This window comes from Balaenoptera borealis (assembly GCF_965194805.1).
Source record: "Balaenoptera borealis genome assembly, chromosome: 2".
Classification (NCBI taxonomy): Eukaryota; Metazoa; Chordata; class Mammalia; order Artiodactyla; family Balaenopteridae; genus Balaenoptera; species Balaenoptera borealis.
In genome coordinates, this window is record NC_138867.1 from 31,470,709 (window position 1) to 31,490,266 (window position 19,558).

The following is a 19,558-nucleotide window of genomic DNA, read 5'->3' on the forward strand; positions in this document are numbered from 1 at the left end:
CTGGGATTTGGACTGAGGGAATCTAACTCTTGAGCCAGTACCCCTAACCACTGCTTTGTCATCGGCGTTCACATAGTTAAAGGCTAGCCACCGAGAACAGAAGAAGCCTAGTTCTGCACTGATTGGCATGATCTTATAAAAACCCAAAGCTGTAAACTACAGGAGAGTAGTAGATTTCAGTTCAATAAATGAAGAACGATCCTAATGATTGGAACTCTCCATCGAATAACAGACTTTTCAGGCACTTGAGCTGCTGGTCCAGGAGCTCATAAGCAGAAGCTTGCACATGTTTATGGAGGGGAAAGAATCTTCATGAAAGTTTTCAAGGGCCTGTGCCTAGATAAGTGTTTCCCAAAGTGGATTCCACGGAACACTAGTCCTACAAGATGTTTCACAAAACAAGGACTTGATGATCAGAAGACTTTGGGAAGGGCTATGTACTCTACCCTTCCCTCTCCCTGGGAGATTGACAAGCATATTGACATATTAAGATACTAAGATGCCCTGCAATAAAGAAAGTCTTCTGGTGTGTTAACCCAACATTTCTGAAATTATTTGACTTTGCAAAGTTTTTGTTTGTTTTTTCCCCAGCATGGTGCTCATTAAGAGCTTATAGGACAAAGCTTCTACGAAATAAACTTTAGAAAATGCTATGCTAGATGATTTCTAAGATTTCTTTCAAAACTAAGTTTCTGTGATGAGAGAAACAGTAAGAAAGCATTATTTACTAGTTACCATAAATGTGAGAGGACTTTTGATCAATTCTGCTTATATGATATATGATAGCATCTTAGTCATAGTTAGCTGTATAATGAATCAAATTATGTTCCCCCAAATAAATTAATATTTTATATAGAATAATATAACAGGGTTAGCCTAAGGCATGGATCCAGCACTGTCTCGAATACCAATTGTATAGAATAGGATCTGCTAAACTTAATCATAATTAAAGAGTTCAGTTCTCTAAGTTAAGGAGGAAATAATTTTCTGACGTCTAAATATATTTACCAAATGATGTAATACTATGGTTTACTAACAATTTTTATAGCCTCACAACATTTCTCTTTAATTCCCCAAAGTTATTAGTCAGTACTCAATTTGTCCAAATTGGGTTTATATTTGCATGCTACTCGTTGTAAATGTGGTATCGTGCAGATTCTCTTGAGTATACTTTACAAGAATCATTTTCTCTCTACTGTTTTACCAAATCTAAGCACAAAAGGTGCAAACATTTATTGTCAAACTGTGATATTAGTTCATATATAAATATTTTAAAGCTTGATTTGGTTTCTCTGAGGGAAAGAGAAAAATGTTTAGTTTTCCTAATCATTTCAAAATGCTAGTTTGAAAAGTTACTTAAACATATATGTGTTTAAAATCCAAGTAGAGTATTTAAAACATGTTCTATTATTTAAGATTATATATGAATGGTAATTTTATTTATAACATAGATTCAAATTAACCAAATAAATTTCTTCCTGTTTCAATCATTTAGCTAGAAAAGTTTAATAATGCAGAGAACAGCTTTTCAGGAGCAATTTGGCATACACTTTTCTGTATCAAAAAGAAACCTATTGAAGCTGTCCTTGTCTTTTGCTGTAGACTACAATGCAGAGCAGACGTTTATTTGTTCCAAACTGTGAATATGGTAGTACAAGACTACTTCTTGATGTTTTATTAAATAAATGGCCATATTAATTGCTTGCTGAATATAGGGATCCCATCATAAATATCCTGGGTTAGGTTCAGCAAAGGGTTTTGAACACCAGGTCAGTTTCGTTCCTTTTAGAAAAGATGCTTTCTATAATTAACTAGCTGTTATGGAGTACACCTGCATAAGAGCTTCAATATTTTAAACCCTCAGGTACTGGTTTAAGTAGCCCCACTAACTAAAGCAAAGAATGGAGGTCATGGTTACACCACCAGAGAGAAGCACAGATATGCTAACTGATCTGACACCTAATGGGAGAGCAGGTTGGAAAACTCATGCTCTACGTTTGTGTAATCGACAACTGTGCAGGGTCTCATTGTGCATGCATGTCACCGTTACTGCAAAGGGAAATGCCCTGGCTGCAAGAGAGTCACTTGGGAATAACCGATGCTCCTCTATGCTTCTCCGTTTCCTGTCCCTCAAGACACCTACTGGCAAAGCCAGCAGAGGGATTTCGCTGTCAGCATGGACGAGTGATCACCCTTCTGTTCCTGTTGAGCAAGAATGGAAACTGTGGAAAGAGAACTCTTCATTATGCCTTTACCTCACCATTTGTTATTCCTCCACAGCTACATTACATAGTCCTATAGGACCAAAACCTAGTCTTATTTTGCATTTCAGTTTTTTTGTATCTGTATCTGTATTTATATTATGTATTTGTATATATAATATTTTTGGTATCTCCCAAATCAACTAATATGTTTCCTATGACAGAAGACACTCAAATGTTTGTTAATATATTGGTTGATTGAATACAGGACACAGGAAGAATTCCTAATGTCAAAATAATGAATAATATACGCTACTTCAGACTTCATACAACATTTTGTCACTTTGTTAAGAGGCATAGAAATGTCATCTTGTTAAGTGGAATCGTACTAAGTACAGAGAAAGCAAACTCACCAGTTTTCTTTAATTGTTATGAAATTTTAGATATACAGTTGAAGCCGATTGTCTTTCTTAATTTCCAGAAAACTGATTTCAACCTCAATGTTTTAAAATAGTGCTTACAGGGACTTCCTTGGTGGCGCAGTGGTTAAGAATCTGCCTGCCATTGCAGGGGACATGGGTTCGAGCCCTGCTCCGGGAAGATCCCACATGCCGCGGAGCAACTAAGCCCGTGTGCCACAACTACTGAGCCTGCACTCTAGAGCTCACGAGCCACAACTACTGAGCCCACGTGCCACAACTACTGAAGCCCACAGGCCTAGAGCCTGTGCTCTGCAACAAGAAAAGCCACCGCAATGAGAAGCCCGCGCACCACAACGAAGAGTAGCCCCTGCTCACCACAACTAGAGAAAGCCCACGCACAGCAACGAAGACCCAACACAGCCAAAAATAAATAAATAAATAAATAATCTTATAAAAAAATAAAATAGTGCTTACAGGGCTTATATAGAACATATGTACAGATCAGCTTGTTCTGTCTTGGGTATTAACATTCATATTTTCTATTAAAGGCAGAACTGAACCGTTTCCAAGATACGAAGAGACTGCTTCAAGATTATTACAGGGGAATGGAACGTAAAATCCCAACAGACGACACTAAGAGATTTACTCGAGTCCCATTGGTCCAACTGGATAGTAAAGATATTTTGGAATTCCAGCTTAGGTAAGGCGGACTATCACGTTGCCCTGTAATCAGTCTCAACATAAAGCTTTGTGATTTTAAATTGAATACCACTAATAAAACCACAATCTTGTATCTGCTAATCCAAAATCCAAAAAAAACTCTAAAAACTGAAAACTTCGACTCAAGACTATTGATATGCATTATTTATCCCACTTATAGTGAATATCTACTCATTTTTGCTGCAGAGATATAGTGTGTTTTGTTACAGAGTGCTTCCAACAGACTGCTGGGGATATTACGGAATGTATAGTATATACAAATTCTGAATTCTGAAACACTTTTGACCACAGGGGTTTCTAGTAAGGGATCGTGACCCTCTACCACTTTTATGAAATGTCCCAAGCTGCTCTGTGTGTATGTGTGTGTTTGTGTGTGTGCATGACATTATATAAATGACAATGGAAGGTGTTATGAGTCTTCTTTTACAGGTTAGGAAATTGAGAAACAGTAAAGACTCAGTCATATGTGATTATGACTTTGTGAGACTGAAACTTAGTAGTAGTCTAACATCAGATTCCCACCGTAAGAAAATAAACTTGGTGGTAAGGGTGGAAGAAAAAATGACATTTTCAGGCAATTACTAGTTATATGTAAGGAAGTTAAAACAATTTGTTTGGGAAAGTCACCCCAACTCTCTTAAGCCTTGGTTTCCTTATCTGTAAAGTAGGGTTGCTGTGAAGATTACAGAGAATGAAATCCTCAAAACACGTAGCACCGTGCCTAGGAGTCAGAAGACTTGAGACCTAGTCCCAGTGACTCTCAATAAGTGATGACTATTATCGTCATCATATTATTGCATAATATGACAACAAACTATTCTTCCTCACATGCACTATTTTAATTGTGAGTATCGCATGTTCTTACACTCCTCATTTTACCATCCCTTATTCCAGAAAGGATTTGAAATGGCCTGTGCACGATAGGATTCCACAGTGATCTGAGGCCCATTTCTCTCTAGGCTTCTTCCATCTGGTCCCATCATGTCCTTGTCAGTACCACGAGTAAGCAAGAACACACAAGAAGTCTGAACCCTCTTTTTGACACAGATACAAGAGAAATGTTTAACTCAGCAAGCTTCTGAAAGAGAACTTTGAAATTAAGAACAATAAAAATTTCCCAAAGTGAAATGAACCATCAGAGTCATCAAAAGAGGCCAAGTTTCAATGTCTACAGTAGCAGGGCATTCTGTTCTTAGCAGAAAATAGCAAGTCAGGCATAATGGGGAAGCTATTAATGTTGGTTAGTAGAATGAAACAGGCAAAAGAACAGCCAGTTCTTACTTTTTGCAAAACAATGTGCACCAATCTCAACCTCAAATCACTGCTGTGAGTATCGCCTGGAACTCTCAGCCAATCAATGCATCAACCAACAAACCAACCAACCAGTCTCTTTAATATGTATCGGGAAACGAGCAGTGTTAAGCATGTTCACATAGCTTGTCTATTTTATTCCTCCAACAACCTAATAATAATAATAATAATGGTGTTAACTAATAACCAATAATGTGTAACAATATTATTATTATATTTGTATCTTTCCAGAAGGAATGGAGCCTCAGAAAGTCGAGTGACATGCCCCAGTTCGTATCTATTGATACATCTACTGATAGTGAGAGAGCTAGCTGACCAGAATTTTTCCCAGTAAATGAATTCCAAATCCAGATCCCTTTTCTAAATGATATGCCACCACTGCTGTCCTCCAAAGCAAAGTGTTAGGCATGCCTATTGCCCCGTATTAAACATGTAGAGATGATCACACAGCCTTTATCTTATTAGACACGTGAATCTCACGTCTCAGTGACTGAGATTGAGCACTACTTGATTATTAAAACATCAGCTGTCCTTGTGGGTGGACATATACTGAGTTGTAGACCCTCAACACCTTGCCTTTATAAGGCACGGTGCACTGTCAGAATTCCAAGCGCTATGAGACTCAAAGAGCCAACTTCAGAAAACCTCGTCTGATGCTTCAAAACAAGGCCAAGCTAATTGTGTGCTGGAGTTCACAGCCAGCTTTCTGCATCCCTGCTCTGGTCCCCAGCAACTTGAGTCTGCCAAGCCAAATGCTTGTTCCTCCTCAAATTTTAGCAAAGGCATCCTTGGAGCTCCTCTCGGCCCATTCCTTGCCCTAGCGGAAAGCTCTTCCTATATTCTATCACCGAGGGGGATCCCAGTCGCAATTAGCATTCTGCTCTGTGGATCGCTCCCTGCAATTAGCCTTTGAGATCCTGGGATCCTTCAGGGATAGAACATTCCCAGGGGCAGCTCTAAAATCTCTACATAGGGGCAGCAATATGGTTGAGAAAGGGGGAGAGAGAGCTTAACTCTGTGTTACCACAGCACTTTACAAAACAGAGACAGCCTTCATCACCCATTCTCAAGGGTGGGGAGGGCTGCGGGAGCTCTCACACCTCCATGGGACACCCCCTTGCAGACCTCACATCTGTCATATCCTGCTTTTTAAGTCTCTACTTCCGGAAGCCAACTGCTAGTCATTTTAAAGAAGTGACGTCCAGTTCTATTGGTTTGCTTTTCATGACTGATTTACACCTTGTCGGAAGTTTATATCCCAGATAAATTTCAAAATTGCATTTCTTCATAATTGCCATTGTTTAATACCCCTCCTCATAATTACTGAGAATTAGACCTAAAAATTATGTTTTAACATTGCTTGTCTCTAGTTTCCTCTTGTTAGACTTTCTAGACCATAAAACATTTTTTTTTCTTTTTTAACATCTGTATTGGAGTATAATTGCTTTACAATAGTGTGTTAGTTTCTGCTTTATATCAAAGTGAATCAGCTATACATATACGTATATCCCCATATCTCCTCCCTCTTGCATCTCCCTCCCACCCTCCCTATCCCACCCCTCTAGGTGGTCACAAAGCACAGAGCTGATCTCCCTGTGCTATGCAACTGCTTCCCATTAGCTATCTATTTTACATTTGGTAGTGTATATATGTCCATGCCACTCTCTCACTTCATCCCAGCTTACCTTTCCCACTCCCCGTATCCTCAAGTTCATTCTCTATGTCTGCATCTTTATGCCTGTCCTGCCCCTAGGTTCTTCAGAACCAGTTTTGTTTTTTTTCTTTTAGATTCCATATATATGTGTTAGCATACAGTATTTGTTTTTCTGTTTTTCTCTTTCTGACTTACTTCACTTTGTATGACAGACTCTGGGTCGATCCACCTCACTACAAATAACTCAATTTCGTTTCTTTTTATGGCTGAGTAATATTCTGTTGTATATATGTGCCACGTCTTCTTTATCCATTCAACTGTCGATGGACATTTAGGTTGCTTCCATGACCTGGCTATTGTAAATAGTGCTGCAATGAACATTGTGGTACATGGCTCTTTTTGAATTAGGGTTTTCTCAGGGTATATGCCCAGTAGTGGGATTTGCTGGGTCATGTGGTAGTTCTAGTTTTAGTTTTTTAAGGAACCTCCATACTGTTCTCCATAGTGGCTGTATCAATTTACATTCTCACCAACAGTATAAGAGGGTTCCCTTTTCTCCACACCCTCTCCAGCATTTATTGTTTGTAGATTTTTTGATGATGGCCATTCTGACTGGTGTGAGGTGATACCTCATTGTAGTTTTGAATTGCATTTCTCTAATGATTAGTGATGTTGAGCATCCTTTCATGTGTTTGTTGGCAATCTGTATATCTTCTTTGGAGAAATGTCTATTTAGGTCTTCTGCCCATTTTTGGATTGGGTTGTTTGAGTTTTTGATATTGAGCTGCATGAGCTGCTTGTAAATTTTGGAGATTAATCCTTTGTCAGTTGCTTCATTTGCAAATATTTTCTCCCATTCAGAGGGTTGTCTTTTTGTCTTGTTTATGTTTTCCTTTGCTGTGCAAAAATTGTTACGTTTCATTAGGTCTCATTTGTTTATTTTTGTTTTTATTTCCATTTCTCTAGGAGGTGTAGGCCATAATACAGCCTTTCATAGTCCTTTCTCCATCTAAAGAGTTCTTCCAAGAAAACTTTGAAAATTGAGATTAAAGCAGGACAACGAAAAAAAAAAAAAAAAAAGCAGGACAACGAAATTCACCAAGTAACATGGACACAAAAATAGAATTCTGTTAAATAAAATCTTTATATTTCTTTTTTGTTGGTTTTCCCAAGAATTCCCCTAGTTCCTCAAAGACCCAATTCTCCAGAGTCAGCTTTATCCAAACCAAAACCAAAAGCCATACTGAAGGGCAAGATCGATTACTCACTGGAAAACATAGAGTTAAACTTTGAGGCCGCTGAGAAGATGGTGATGGACACGTGGCAGCAGTCTTCATTAGCAATATCTCACCTGGTAAGCAGTGCTGGTTACTACGTTTCCTTTCAGTAATACCCTTTCATTAAATTCCAAAGCTGGTAATATGCTATGAACAAAAAATTTACACAATGTTCACAATATAAATCTATACCTCCCAGAAGTGTTTCCTTTTTTTCTGAAAGAAATAAGAAGTGAAACAGTTCAATCAGAAAATATATGAGGTCAAGAAAGGAGTGAACCAACATTTAGATTATTTTCTATGCTGGCCCAGGGCTCCAAGTGCAGGGCTCTACAGGGCCAAGCAGGAAATGTCAGTGAGATGGGTTAAGTATAAGGCAATAGGGTGGAGTGGGACTGTGGCCAAGTGGAAGTAACAACCCCATCTAGAGAGGCACCTAGCCAATCTTGCCATTTAAGAATGGGGTCCAGTAGGGCCCGATTTTGCAGTTTTAAAGTCAGAAATTCAGCCTATCCTTTCTTTAAGTCTTCAGAACTAGTTCCTACCTTGATTCCCAACCAGTTGGTTGTCTGTTTCCTGAAGCCTGAGCCTTCTCTGATTGCATGCTCTTCTAATCCTTGTAGCATTTATTGTCTCTCCCACTTTTGACTCTGAGTATCTAGGTTATTGTTTGTGATTTTTACCTTATTAGTGTTTTCCTGAATACTTAACTAGGTTCTAAAACTTTCTGTATCCACTACACCTAGCATGATGCCCACATCTAACACAGTACTGAGTCCTCAGCACATTCTTGAGATGCTGCTGCCGCTATGCTGGTGACATTGATGTTCATATAAATGATGATGGTCATGGCAAGGGAGATCACCACAAAGACTACAGCTACCAAGCACCAGAGAGTGGGAAACCGGATCTAGAAGTTCTAAAAAAAGTAGATGAATTATTATCCTTACTGTTAATTGAACATAAAGACAACTTACAAGTCTTATGAATCCCATTAAAATTACCTGGGGAAATGAGATTTTAAATATTAGATTATTAGAAAGAGAGTATCATACAGCACAAAGAGCACTGGCTACACTTCTTGTTTAAGCTGTGTGATTTTAGGAAAATCAGTTAACCTCTCTGAGTCTTCGATTCTTTATCTGTAACATGGGAGACATTCTACCTTATCTTTCCTTTCTTGAATGGTTGAAAAGATCCAATGAAATAATGTATATGAAAGTTTTTTAGACATTAGATATAATAGATTATTATATTAAGAAAGTTATTCAAAACTGTACCACTTTGCTTGTGAACCTTTGAAAACCACATAGAAAGCATAGGAGGAAGGATTGTTTAGTAAGTAATATTCCTAATACTTACATTTGAATCCTGCTTTTATATTTCTAATAGACTTTTATGACTTTGATATTACATGTCTTTAAGTGAACTTTGAATTTCAGATGAGACAGGCCTGATTCAGTAAACTGCTGCAGGGAGAACGGGACCAGCCGAGATCAGGGCAATGGGAATGAGAGCACTTTAACACGGGCTTTTCGCTACACAGCGGTTTTACCAAGAGCTATTCATTTAGTACGTTATGTTAATTTTTAGTAAAACTTTCTTGTAATTAGCAGGTGTGCAATGATTTCAAAGAAATAAGTCATGTTTAACACCCACAGCGTCAAAGCATTATTTCTAGAGTTTCTTCAGCCTTACAAGCTAGATTGCTGGATGTACTGTGAATTATGTTAATTTTTGAAAGAGACCCAGAGGTGTTTGAGGGAAGTGGACCAGAAAAATGCGGATGATGATAATTATCATCATCATCATCATCACAAGGTTGTTTACAGAGGAGAAAAATCCAATTTTAAAGGAAATTGCTAACTCACCGTGGTTTGCAAGAACACATTCAAAACTGAATTGCTTGCAATTTAGGGAAGAATGTTAACAAGTCTGCTTTCAGCTTTACCAAGAATTTGGAAGTACAGTATATATCATGAAATCCATTTTTATCAAAAGAACATCTGATTAAAAAAACGCATACACACCCACAAAAAAACTGCCTTGCTCTCTGAAACATTTCTGCATCCCTCCAAGGTTCTGCTAATACAGAAGAAGCTGTGGGTGTATTCTGTAGCATATGATTATTTTAAAAGAAATTCCATCAATCGATAAGCATTTCCTAGACATCTTCTATGAGCATAGCACAGATGCTAAAAGCTATGGAGAAAACCAAGAAGCAGGGCTGGCTCAGCCTTCTGGAGCGCTCATTTCATTTGGAGATTGGGGACAAGATTTAACACTCGTAGAACAGTTGGGGGCAGTGATATGCTGAGCCGTGGGTATGAAGTGTGGTGGGAATCTGGAGAGGACAGGAATTGGCTGGTCTCTCGCACCCGCAGGACCGCAAGCTTCTTTGAGAGGAGAGATTAGATTGTGCCTTCTTCATCTTTCTATTCACCTCTATGCAACTTCCTGTTTCTCCTCTGGGCCCCTCACCCAATTCTCCCCAGAAATAACATCAGGCTTGGACACAGAAAACACTGCAATAAATAAATAAACTCCCATGGACCTCCATTTCCTCAACAGCTGCCTTATTGAGATTTTTAAGTTTTCAACCATATGTTGCTACTGCCCCCATGGTGTGTGTGGGTTTTCTTTCTTCATTTTGGGAGTCTCGTCTCAGTTGTCATTTCTCAGATTTACAGCCGTAAACGCCCTTCACCTCACCAGGGGCAGGTGAACTTATTTTAGCAGGTCCAGTCTTTCTCTTTTTTATTTTTTTAATTTTGATTTTATATTGGAGCATGGTTCATTAACAATGTTGTGTTCGTTTCAGGTGTACAGCAAAGTGATTCAGTTATACATATACATGTATTTATTCTTTTTCAAATTCAATCCCACTCCTGGGCATATATCTGGAGAAAAACATGGTTCAAAAGGTCCAGTCTTTCTAACTGCAGGCACAGCCCCAGCTGTACAAGCCCCAAGACAAGGTTTTCCTGCTGCCTGCAGAGCAGAGCCAGCCTCATAGGCGAGATGAAGGGATCCCAGCGGCACTTCGCACACCTCCCTGTCTGCCCGCCTTTCATCAGCTATTGTATTGTGACCACACAACTAATCTCTCATACCAGGAAATCTATGAGAGTGAAAGAAGGAGGGTGCTGATATGGAGAGAAGCTGAAATTTCCCCCAAGTAGAGGAAGTTAAGAAGCAGCGATGCAGTTAGCCTGTGGGACAGGTCATCCTCATGAACACTGCACCTTGGTGGGGTGATGTCTAGTGTTAAAATAGAATGGAAGCCCAGGATTCAAGTGTCCATGAGCCCAATTAATACAGGGCATGTGCCCCCAAAACTTGGTTGGAGGACATGAAAAATTCTCACCAGTTTTATGTATGAAGCACAGACACACATAAAATACATAGGCAGATACCCTTCTGCAGTATTAAAATTTCAGGAAGGGGAATGTGGTTAGGAGAAACTGACTTAAAAACAATCAATAATGAAAAAAAACCTGAGAAACGTGATATAGAGGAATGCCCCAGGTTGAAGACCAAGAAATAACAGGAACTTGGAAGAATAGTGGGTGTTAAATCCATAGGGTCTGAGATTAAAAAGAAAGAAATGTTTGCGTAACTAAAGACGAATGGCAGGCAGGGCTTGAGAAAGTGAGTGGCCTCCACACAGGTGGCCTCAGGAAAGCTACATCTTGGGACAGGGACAGGTTTCCATTCAAGTAGAATCTTTTAAATCTTCTGTAAAGATTGAGTACATGGCATGTTTGCTGTAGAATGAGGTTTCAATGGAATTGGGTGACGGCTAAATCCAAATGGCTGTCATCTTTCATAAATGTTGTATTAACTGAAATGTTGCTCTTATACAACCAGGTGGCTGCTGAAATTCATCAGAGGCTCATGGAAGAAGAAAAAGAAAACCAGCCCTCAGACGCAAAAGAAAAACCTCCTCAGGTAGCTGCAAATAAAAAAGTGAAAAAGAAGCCGCCCAAGAAAAAAAAAGAGGACAAAAAAGGAAAAGGTATTCACGGCTTTAGCATCCAGAACCCTGGATGCTTAACCTCTCCTTGTTGGAGAACAAGCACTTAACCAGGCACAGGAGCCTCTGAGCTACTAGAATGCTGTTCATTAGGTTTTACTTCGAGACCCAGTCTTCTGTGAGCCGGAGTGTTAGCTGGCAAACATTCTCCATGCCAGCATTTCTCCGAATAGCCAAGTGTATCCAGGGTGAAATAAATCTCAAAGACAGTTTTGAACATGTGAAAAGAACTCCAAGATGACACTATGTAATCTGAAAAGTGTGTGCAAGAGGGCTGACACTGGCTGCCTTAATCAAGAAAGGGTTAAAAGCTAATTCTGAGTATGTAAATTTCAGGTCTAATTCAGGTTTCAGGTTTCATTCAAGCAAGTCCTTCTGCCCTGGAGGCCTCCTACCTAAAACTCAGCGTCAGAGGCAGGATGGAATGAAAAAGAGAAAGGGTGGGCTCTACCACAAACATTACCCTCCCCTCTGAATGTTTCCACTTGTACATTTTTGCAGTGACTTGAGGCAAGAGAGGAAGAGAGGGAAGCACATGAGCAAAAGTCCTTCCACTGATCAGTTGCTCCTGATGTGTTTGTTAGGCCCCCGCCGTGCAGAACATGCTGAGGATGTGTACTAAGGACACAGTGGTAAACTTAAAAAAACAGAAACGTGGTCCCTGCCCTGATAGGACTGTAGTCTAATGGCAGAGACAGACATGTGACCGATCATTGTTCTTTATGGGGGAGGTAGAGGTCCCTGGAGAGTGCGGTTATCTCACTCCATCTGAGGGGTAGAAAATGCTTTCCAGATGGAGTCCATCCAAGCAGCTAGAGTAGGAGTTAAGACAAAGCCCGCAGGATGGGGGTTGGGGGAGGTGGTAGCCCCTGAAGCCAAGGAAAGGGCAGCCCCACAGTAAAGAACAGGTGACCTTGGTCCATTTCAGATGGTGAACATAAAGGAAATAAGCAGCATTTGAAGGAAATGCTTCCGTTTACTTTAATGGAATAATTGGTTGGGTCCAATCTCTTAATTTCACAGATGTTAAAACAGAAACCCAGAGAGATTAAGGGCTCTTTCATCTGTAATTTATACTTACCTTCACTATTGAAATTAACACATCTTATTACAATTTCTTTGTTTACATTTGTCTTCTTCCCAAAATTTGAACCCCTTGAGATCAGACCTTCAAGAAAGATTTATTGAACTAAGTAGAATAGTACAAGCTGGGCCTGCAGCTAGAATCTCACTGCCATTTCTTATGGGCAAATTCTCAAACACTGACAAATTCTTTTTTTTTTTTTTTGTAATTTATTTTATTTTTGGCTGCGTTGGGTCTTTTGTTGCTGCGCACAGGCTTTTCTCTAGTTGTGGTGAGCAGGGGCTACTCTTCCTTGCGGTGCGCGGGATTCTCATTGCAGTGGCTTCTCTTGTAGCAGAGCAGGGGCTCTAGGCACTCGGGCTTCGGTAGTTGTGGCTCGTGGGCTCTAGAGCACAGGCTCAGTAGTTATGGCGCATGGGCTTCGTTGCTCCACGGCACGTGGCATCTTCCCAGACCAGGGCTCGAACTCATGTGCCCTGCATTGGCAGGCAGATTCTTAACCACTGCGCCACCAGGGAAGCCCAAACACTGACAAATTCTTATTTTCTAATTCTCGTGTGTAATCATTGAAGTACTTGTATTTAAGCACTAGTTAAAAGACAATGAAGTAGATTACGAATTCTTGACCATCAGCTACATTTCCACCGTATCTGTTTGAGGTTATTCTCTGATCTTCTCTTGATGAGGACCTGGGAAACACTTGGCCAATACAAGTATCCCTTGTGAAGTGGTACTTCTCCAGGTGGCCAACGCTATGTTGGGGTTTGCTAATTTCTGTCTCCAAACACTAAGTTGCATCCTCTTTGGTGTGTGTAACCCTGTCTGCACGAGCCACACACCTCATTTTTCCATGATGCTAGACGAATGGGGAATTATTATATGTGTCCAGCCAGACACCACATGGAGAATTCTCAAGGAAAGATTATCAATATTTCATCACTCACACTGTCTGGACCGGGGTCTCTCCTTTCCAAATCACCAGACGTGTATTGCCCTGCACACCCCACTTTGTACTCATTTTATCCAAGTCCCTTCGTGTACACTTGTATGTTGGCAGGTAACTCAGCACGTTTCATTGCCCGTTCAGGTAAATCCCCACCTATGGCAGAAACCGCTCCTGTAATAGTAACAGCAGAGGAGGCTGAAGAAACGGAAATAAAAAACAAACTGAGGCTCAGAATAAAGGAAGAGCATCTTGCTGCCCTGCAGTTTGAAGGTAGCAATTGGAAAGAACTAAGATGATACTTTTAAGTAGAAAACAGACCAGTAGGCAAACAGCCCCTGGCTGGCTTTTGTCTATGAGGACACAAAGCAAACTAACTGAAAGGTACAACATTCAGTTGGCTGTTTTCATGTGACCCTATGAAGACTAGATCTGACTGTCGTATGATCGTCTGCTGGGATCTCAAAAAGGGAATTTGGGAGGAGGTTAGGAGAGCACCAGAAGTAATTAAAATCTCAAAGAAAAGAAACAAAAGCAGTATTTTAGATTTGGTGTGATTTTACAGGCTGGGAGAAAGCTTGGGGCTACCTAAGGAGGTGCTTCTATATTATAATAAGAATAATTTAGGCCTCTCATTAGGAAAGTAAACCCTGACTAAAGGCTAACGGGTCCTGAATGTGAGTTCTTGGGAACAGGGACCACAGAAGAGCCAGTCATGGATCAATAATGTTCAAGGGACTCCTTCTCTAAAGAGAGCAGCAATTTTACAAGACATAGTCTCCTTCTGGCTCTTCCAGTTGTCTTATAATAAATTCAAAATGGAATTTGAAAAGATCAAGAAATTGAGCCAAAGTATCCTAATTGGAAAGAAACCATGGTCAATATACTAGATGTCAAAACCATAAAAATGCAGCATTGGGTAACCTGGGACCCATTAACTACTCAATGACAATTAACTACTAAAGATGCTTTCCACCCCTTGCTTCTCTCCTTTTCTCTCTCTCTCCATCCTCCTACCACCTGCTTTCATAATTCCAAGTGTAAAATCTGAAGGATGTTGAACACAGGAAGTCAGGACACATGCTTGTCCCGTTGCCCATCCCCACGTCTGCTTTCAGTAGCTAAGCATGCTTCATCCTTCAGTTCATTCCATACGTAGTCCCTAGTGTAGCTAAATTCACTCATTTATATAGTAAATGTTCACTGAGTTTCTACTATGTGCCAGGTCCTATAGTAGTTGAAAGAAATATACACATATATATATACAAACACAAAACAACAAACAAAAATAAAACCCGATCTAGAGGAAGAGAAATGCAAACAATCACTTATAATACGTTGTGATATTGGGGTTAGGCGGACAGGACAAAGGAAGCATGGCGGGAGTCAAGAAAGACTTCCGAGCAGATGAATTCATGCTTGAGCAAAGCTGGAAGAATGTGGAAAATGTGCGCAGGGGACGGGCGGAGGGGGGGCGGGGGGGGCAGGGATGGGGGAGGAGAGCTAGGTGACTGGTGGGGAGTAGCTGCGGAGTCTGAAGCACATTCTGGGAAGGAGTGATCAGGGAGGTGGAGGGTCACATAGGCCCTGCCCAGAAAGTTACATTTCCTTTATGGCGACTGGGAGCTAGTGAAGAATTCTGAGCAGAAAGCACCTGTGAGCACGTGCGCAGGTGAGCTGTGTTACTCTGGGGCGGGTGGAAGTGGATTTGGATTTGAGGAGGGGAAAGGAACTTGGAGAAAGCAGGACAGAGGCGGTTGCTGTAGCTGAGGCGAGACATAAAGCAGTGCCCAAACGCGGTGATAGAAAAAGCAAGGAAGAAAGATTGGACAGATATTTTAGAGGAAAATCCACAGACCTCACTGTGTGCCCAGAACATCAATGGGCTCTGGGACCATGGGCTTCGCCCTCCTGTCACCTGTGCTGAGAAGGATGATGGCGTCGCCTTCCCAAGGTTCTGAGACGGGAGATCCAGAGACTTAGTACCCTCCGCCTTTTTGAAATTCAGAAATTATCTATTTGTGTTTTCCCATTCCAATTTATCAAAGGATATATTGCAATAAAGTGCAATTACGTGTAAAGCTGAATTATAGTTTTGGTTTAAATAAACTGTCAAACGACTCTAACCACGCATTGTTTTGTTTCTGAGACGGATAGGGTATTAGTTATCCATACTGGTATATCAAGTGTATGCCTAAAGTTTCACAGACTAAAACGTAATTGGTTTAAAATTGAATTTGGCTAATCAGAAAATGCATGACATATAAAACATGTAAAAAATGTTTGTTTCTCTTTTTAAATAGAGATAGCTGCACAGTTCAGACTTGAACTGATCAAGGTAAAAGCATTGGCTTTCCTGGAAGAGTTAGTAACAAAGGCAGTTGATGTATATAAACTCATGGAAAAGTGGCTCGGTGAGAGGTACTTGAAAGAAATGGCCAGGTAAAGTACTATGTGACTTTTAAAAATATTTTAAAATATTTACTTTGTTAATTCCTGGAGACCAAAATTGACAAAGATTTTTAAGGTGTTTACAAACTTGAATTATATTTACAAATAGAAATTTTGACCTTTTAGGAAATCACATATGCATTTGTGTTGCCTCTTTTTAACAATAGTAAGTCATGTATCAAAGGGCGCTATTGCACATTATTTATAAATTTGGTTTTCACACTGCTCAGTGAGGACTTTAGTTTACAAGGTAAAACTATAAGCAATTTAAAAATATTTTTTAGAAGTAGTATAATGTTTCATATCTTTCTAATGCCAGACTTCTTATTAGTCAGGGCCAATGAATGGGAGATGAAGTCATTCACAGGAATGTTTTACCCGTTAGGCCAATTCCCTTGTGACAGCTAGTTCTACTTTTCTATTGGGTTCCAAAGGCTTTCCAGATCCTCATTGCTAGTGAGGGACAGCAAGTCTCATCCTCTTAATTCTCCCCTGAAAGGCATAAAGAGGCAGCTCAGCAGGGCGGAAACAGCCCTCAACGGAGAGTCAGGAAACGTGATGGTCCAGGAGATGGGGAATCTCTCCTTGTCCACATATTACAGCATGCCTAACCACTTCGGGCCCCACAGGCCTCATCTGTAAAAGAAAACACTCCAACCAGGCTATTTTAAAGGTTTCTACTAGATCTAGATTCTGTGATACACTACAGTTTGCAATAAACATTTACTGAAAATTTGGAAGTTGTGGCATACATAGTATACAAATGGCAAGTATTCTCAGAAGCAACATTGGCCAGCTAGAAGACAGTTGTTAGGGTTTGTTTTCTCCAGTCCTTGTCTCAAAATGAAAGTTCTGTTGTAAAATCCTCAGCCTAGTTGTTTGTATCTGTTGCTCTGTAGTAAAACACACACACACACACACACCTCGGCCTGGTAACCTCACTGCAGTAGTGCTTAAAATAATTTGTCAGCTACTCATCAGCATTGTGAAGCAGTGATGTTCAGTTCCGTTCTCTGCCTGCTGCCTACAAATGAAAGCATATCTTCTTCATTCTTAGGGTTCACAGCACCCATCCTTGTGGTCACGTCAAGAGGCACATGGCCAAGTTTCTTTTTTTTATCAGATGAACTCATATTTCTCAGATTTATTTTTTGCGTGTGTGTGAGGTCAGGTATATATATCTGACCTCTGAATATGGCCACAAGAAATTAAAACCTAGGACTGTCCAGCTATGCTTTCTCTTTTGGTTCTTGCAAAAATTCTCCAGTGATAAGAAAAAAAAGAACAGTGAGACCTAGCAGATCCCTTTGAACTTCAGATCCCACTTTCCATTTTCATGGGATTTCCCTAGCCCCTCCTCCCCGCCCGCCCTTTCTGAGAAGGTTACTCTTGGTAACCTTCCACTAGATGGCACACTTATTTTGCTGTGCTGGCTCTGGCTGGGTGTCTACATTTGGAGTCCCTCCTCACTCAGAGCTACAAGCTCTGTAGCTCTCCAGTACCCTTTTCCTTTGCTTCCAGCACGTAAACACCATCAAACAAAAAGTACCTGGATAATACAGACTATATGGGCACTCACAAATACAGTAGGCCGGAATTAAATTCCAGACTGTCTTTTGAAAGAAAGTGACTAATATTATTTTTTTAATTTTCAGTATACAAATATTTGGTGTTCCAGAGTTATATAAAAGCAGATTAAATGTGCATTTTTCTGCCATGTTCAATCTTTATTGCAAGATATAAGTAAGATTCTTTCTGTAATACAGTGATATTGTACTTATGTATAAAAGTTCTCTGGCCTTTAAAGTGACCTTTAATTAAGGCCATAACTGTAATCCCCAGTACAGCCTAAATCTATGCCCCATGTGATTTCACATGAATAACCATAAGGTATGGAGTCGTGTGTTTTTGGCTCCATTGCAAAGATGAGGAAATCAGAGAGCTTGAGTCACTTCCCAAGGACCCATGGCTGGAGAGGGGTCTGCAATGAGAGCTCAGCTTCCAGGGCTCTTCCCACTGCACCACAAGGTTCCGAACTACTGCTGCTTATACCACGTGATTTAGCTGGGAATTGTTATTCTCTGTGAAGATAGCAAAGCAATTTCAATGGGTTATCTCCTCAGAATCCACTCTGTCAAATGTGTCTTCGATAACATCAAACTCCTTGATATAAAGTTAGAGAAAAGCCACTTTTCTAGACATCCATTATCAAATTTGACTCACTTTACATACAATTTGTCCCGATTCCAAATAAATGTGTTATTCTAACAGTCATATTTTACAGGCTTTTCTGTCATATAACCTTATTCTGGTTCATACTTAAAATGAATACATCTATTGACATAATCATTTATATAGTAAAATATGTTCTAATAAAACCATTTTAGTGGAGTCTCTTTTTGCTCAGCTTTGTATAAAATGTGTAACTCTTAGCCCTGGATGAGCATGTATTTTATTTCTAATCTACATTTATTTATTTATACCCTACCTTTTTACAAACGGTTTTGAGGAGAAATTAAAATTTTTTAATCATGCGGATTGAATTTTCTAGCTTAGCCAAAATTTCTAATGTGTTAACTCTGTGTGTATATCTAATAAGCAAACGCTATTAATCTGATAGTATTTTTAATGAGGATAACCCTATTCATTTTTCCACTTTCAGTGTGGAAAAATTAACTGAGGTAGCTCGCTATCACATTGAAACATCAACCAAAATTCAGAATGCACTTTATTTAGACCAAGAAGATTTCTGCATTAACGGCGATATAAAAGTCTTTCCAGACCTATCTCCTCCGATACGCCCTCCACCTGTAGAAAGGGAAGAAAATGGCACCCTGACCATCGAACGGCTTGGCAATCTTCGGGATCAGTTCTTAGAGATAGCACCCAAAGGTAGGAAAAGTAATTATTATGAAAAGAGCACAAAATAAGGTTAAGATTAACCAGGATGGCAATCCTCTGTCCACAAGTAAAACAGCCCTCTGGGATTGTGTGGCACTAAAACAAGCCCTTGATTCTTTCTAATTTATCTCATATTTGCTTCATACAACATAGATCTGAATTAAACAGAGCAAGACAGTGGCTAATACATAGGCAGTGCAGTGATCCTCATCCCTGGTAATTCTCCTCTCCTGCCCTCCCTGCCCCTGGCTGGCAGATGGGTAAATATGAGTATTACTCTGTCTGGCAGTTGAGAGACCGTCTTTGTACATACTTCTAGTTTAAGTTTTGTACTGGGATTCTGAGTTTGTGTTTCTGTCTCCCCCACTAGTCTGGGAAGGGAGACCAGGGAGTAGAGAATTTCCCTTTTATATTTGCCTTTTCCCTCAATGTTTCATAGACCAAAAGCAGAACCTTTGTCAACACATATTTGCTTGATTGATTAATTAATTAATCTGTTCACATGTAAGTGTACATGTTATTTTCTGCACACAAATTCTTGATTTCCTTCACATTTTA

General features: G+C 39.9%; 1 protein-coding gene across 2 annotated transcripts in view; it reads left to right on the plus strand.

Moving 5' to 3' along the window:
- The window catches only part of SPEF2 (sperm flagellar 2), a 185,125-nt gene that overhangs the window by 106,628 nt on the left and 58,939 nt on the right, over positions 1 to 19,558 (plus strand). For both annotated transcript variants that reach the window (XM_082382147.1, XM_082382148.1), the window contains exons 24-29: positions 3,172 to 3,323; positions 7,482 to 7,662; positions 11,456 to 11,603; positions 13,793 to 13,921; positions 15,952 to 16,090; positions 18,762 to 18,991. In XM_082382147.1, coding sequence (XP_082238273.1) covers positions 3,172 to 3,323; positions 7,482 to 7,662; positions 11,456 to 11,603; positions 13,793 to 13,921; positions 15,952 to 16,090; positions 18,762 to 18,991 — 979 coding nt within the window. The remainder of the gene's footprint in view (positions 1 to 3,171; positions 3,324 to 7,481; positions 7,663 to 11,455; positions 11,604 to 13,792; positions 13,922 to 15,951; positions 16,091 to 18,761; positions 18,992 to 19,558) is intronic.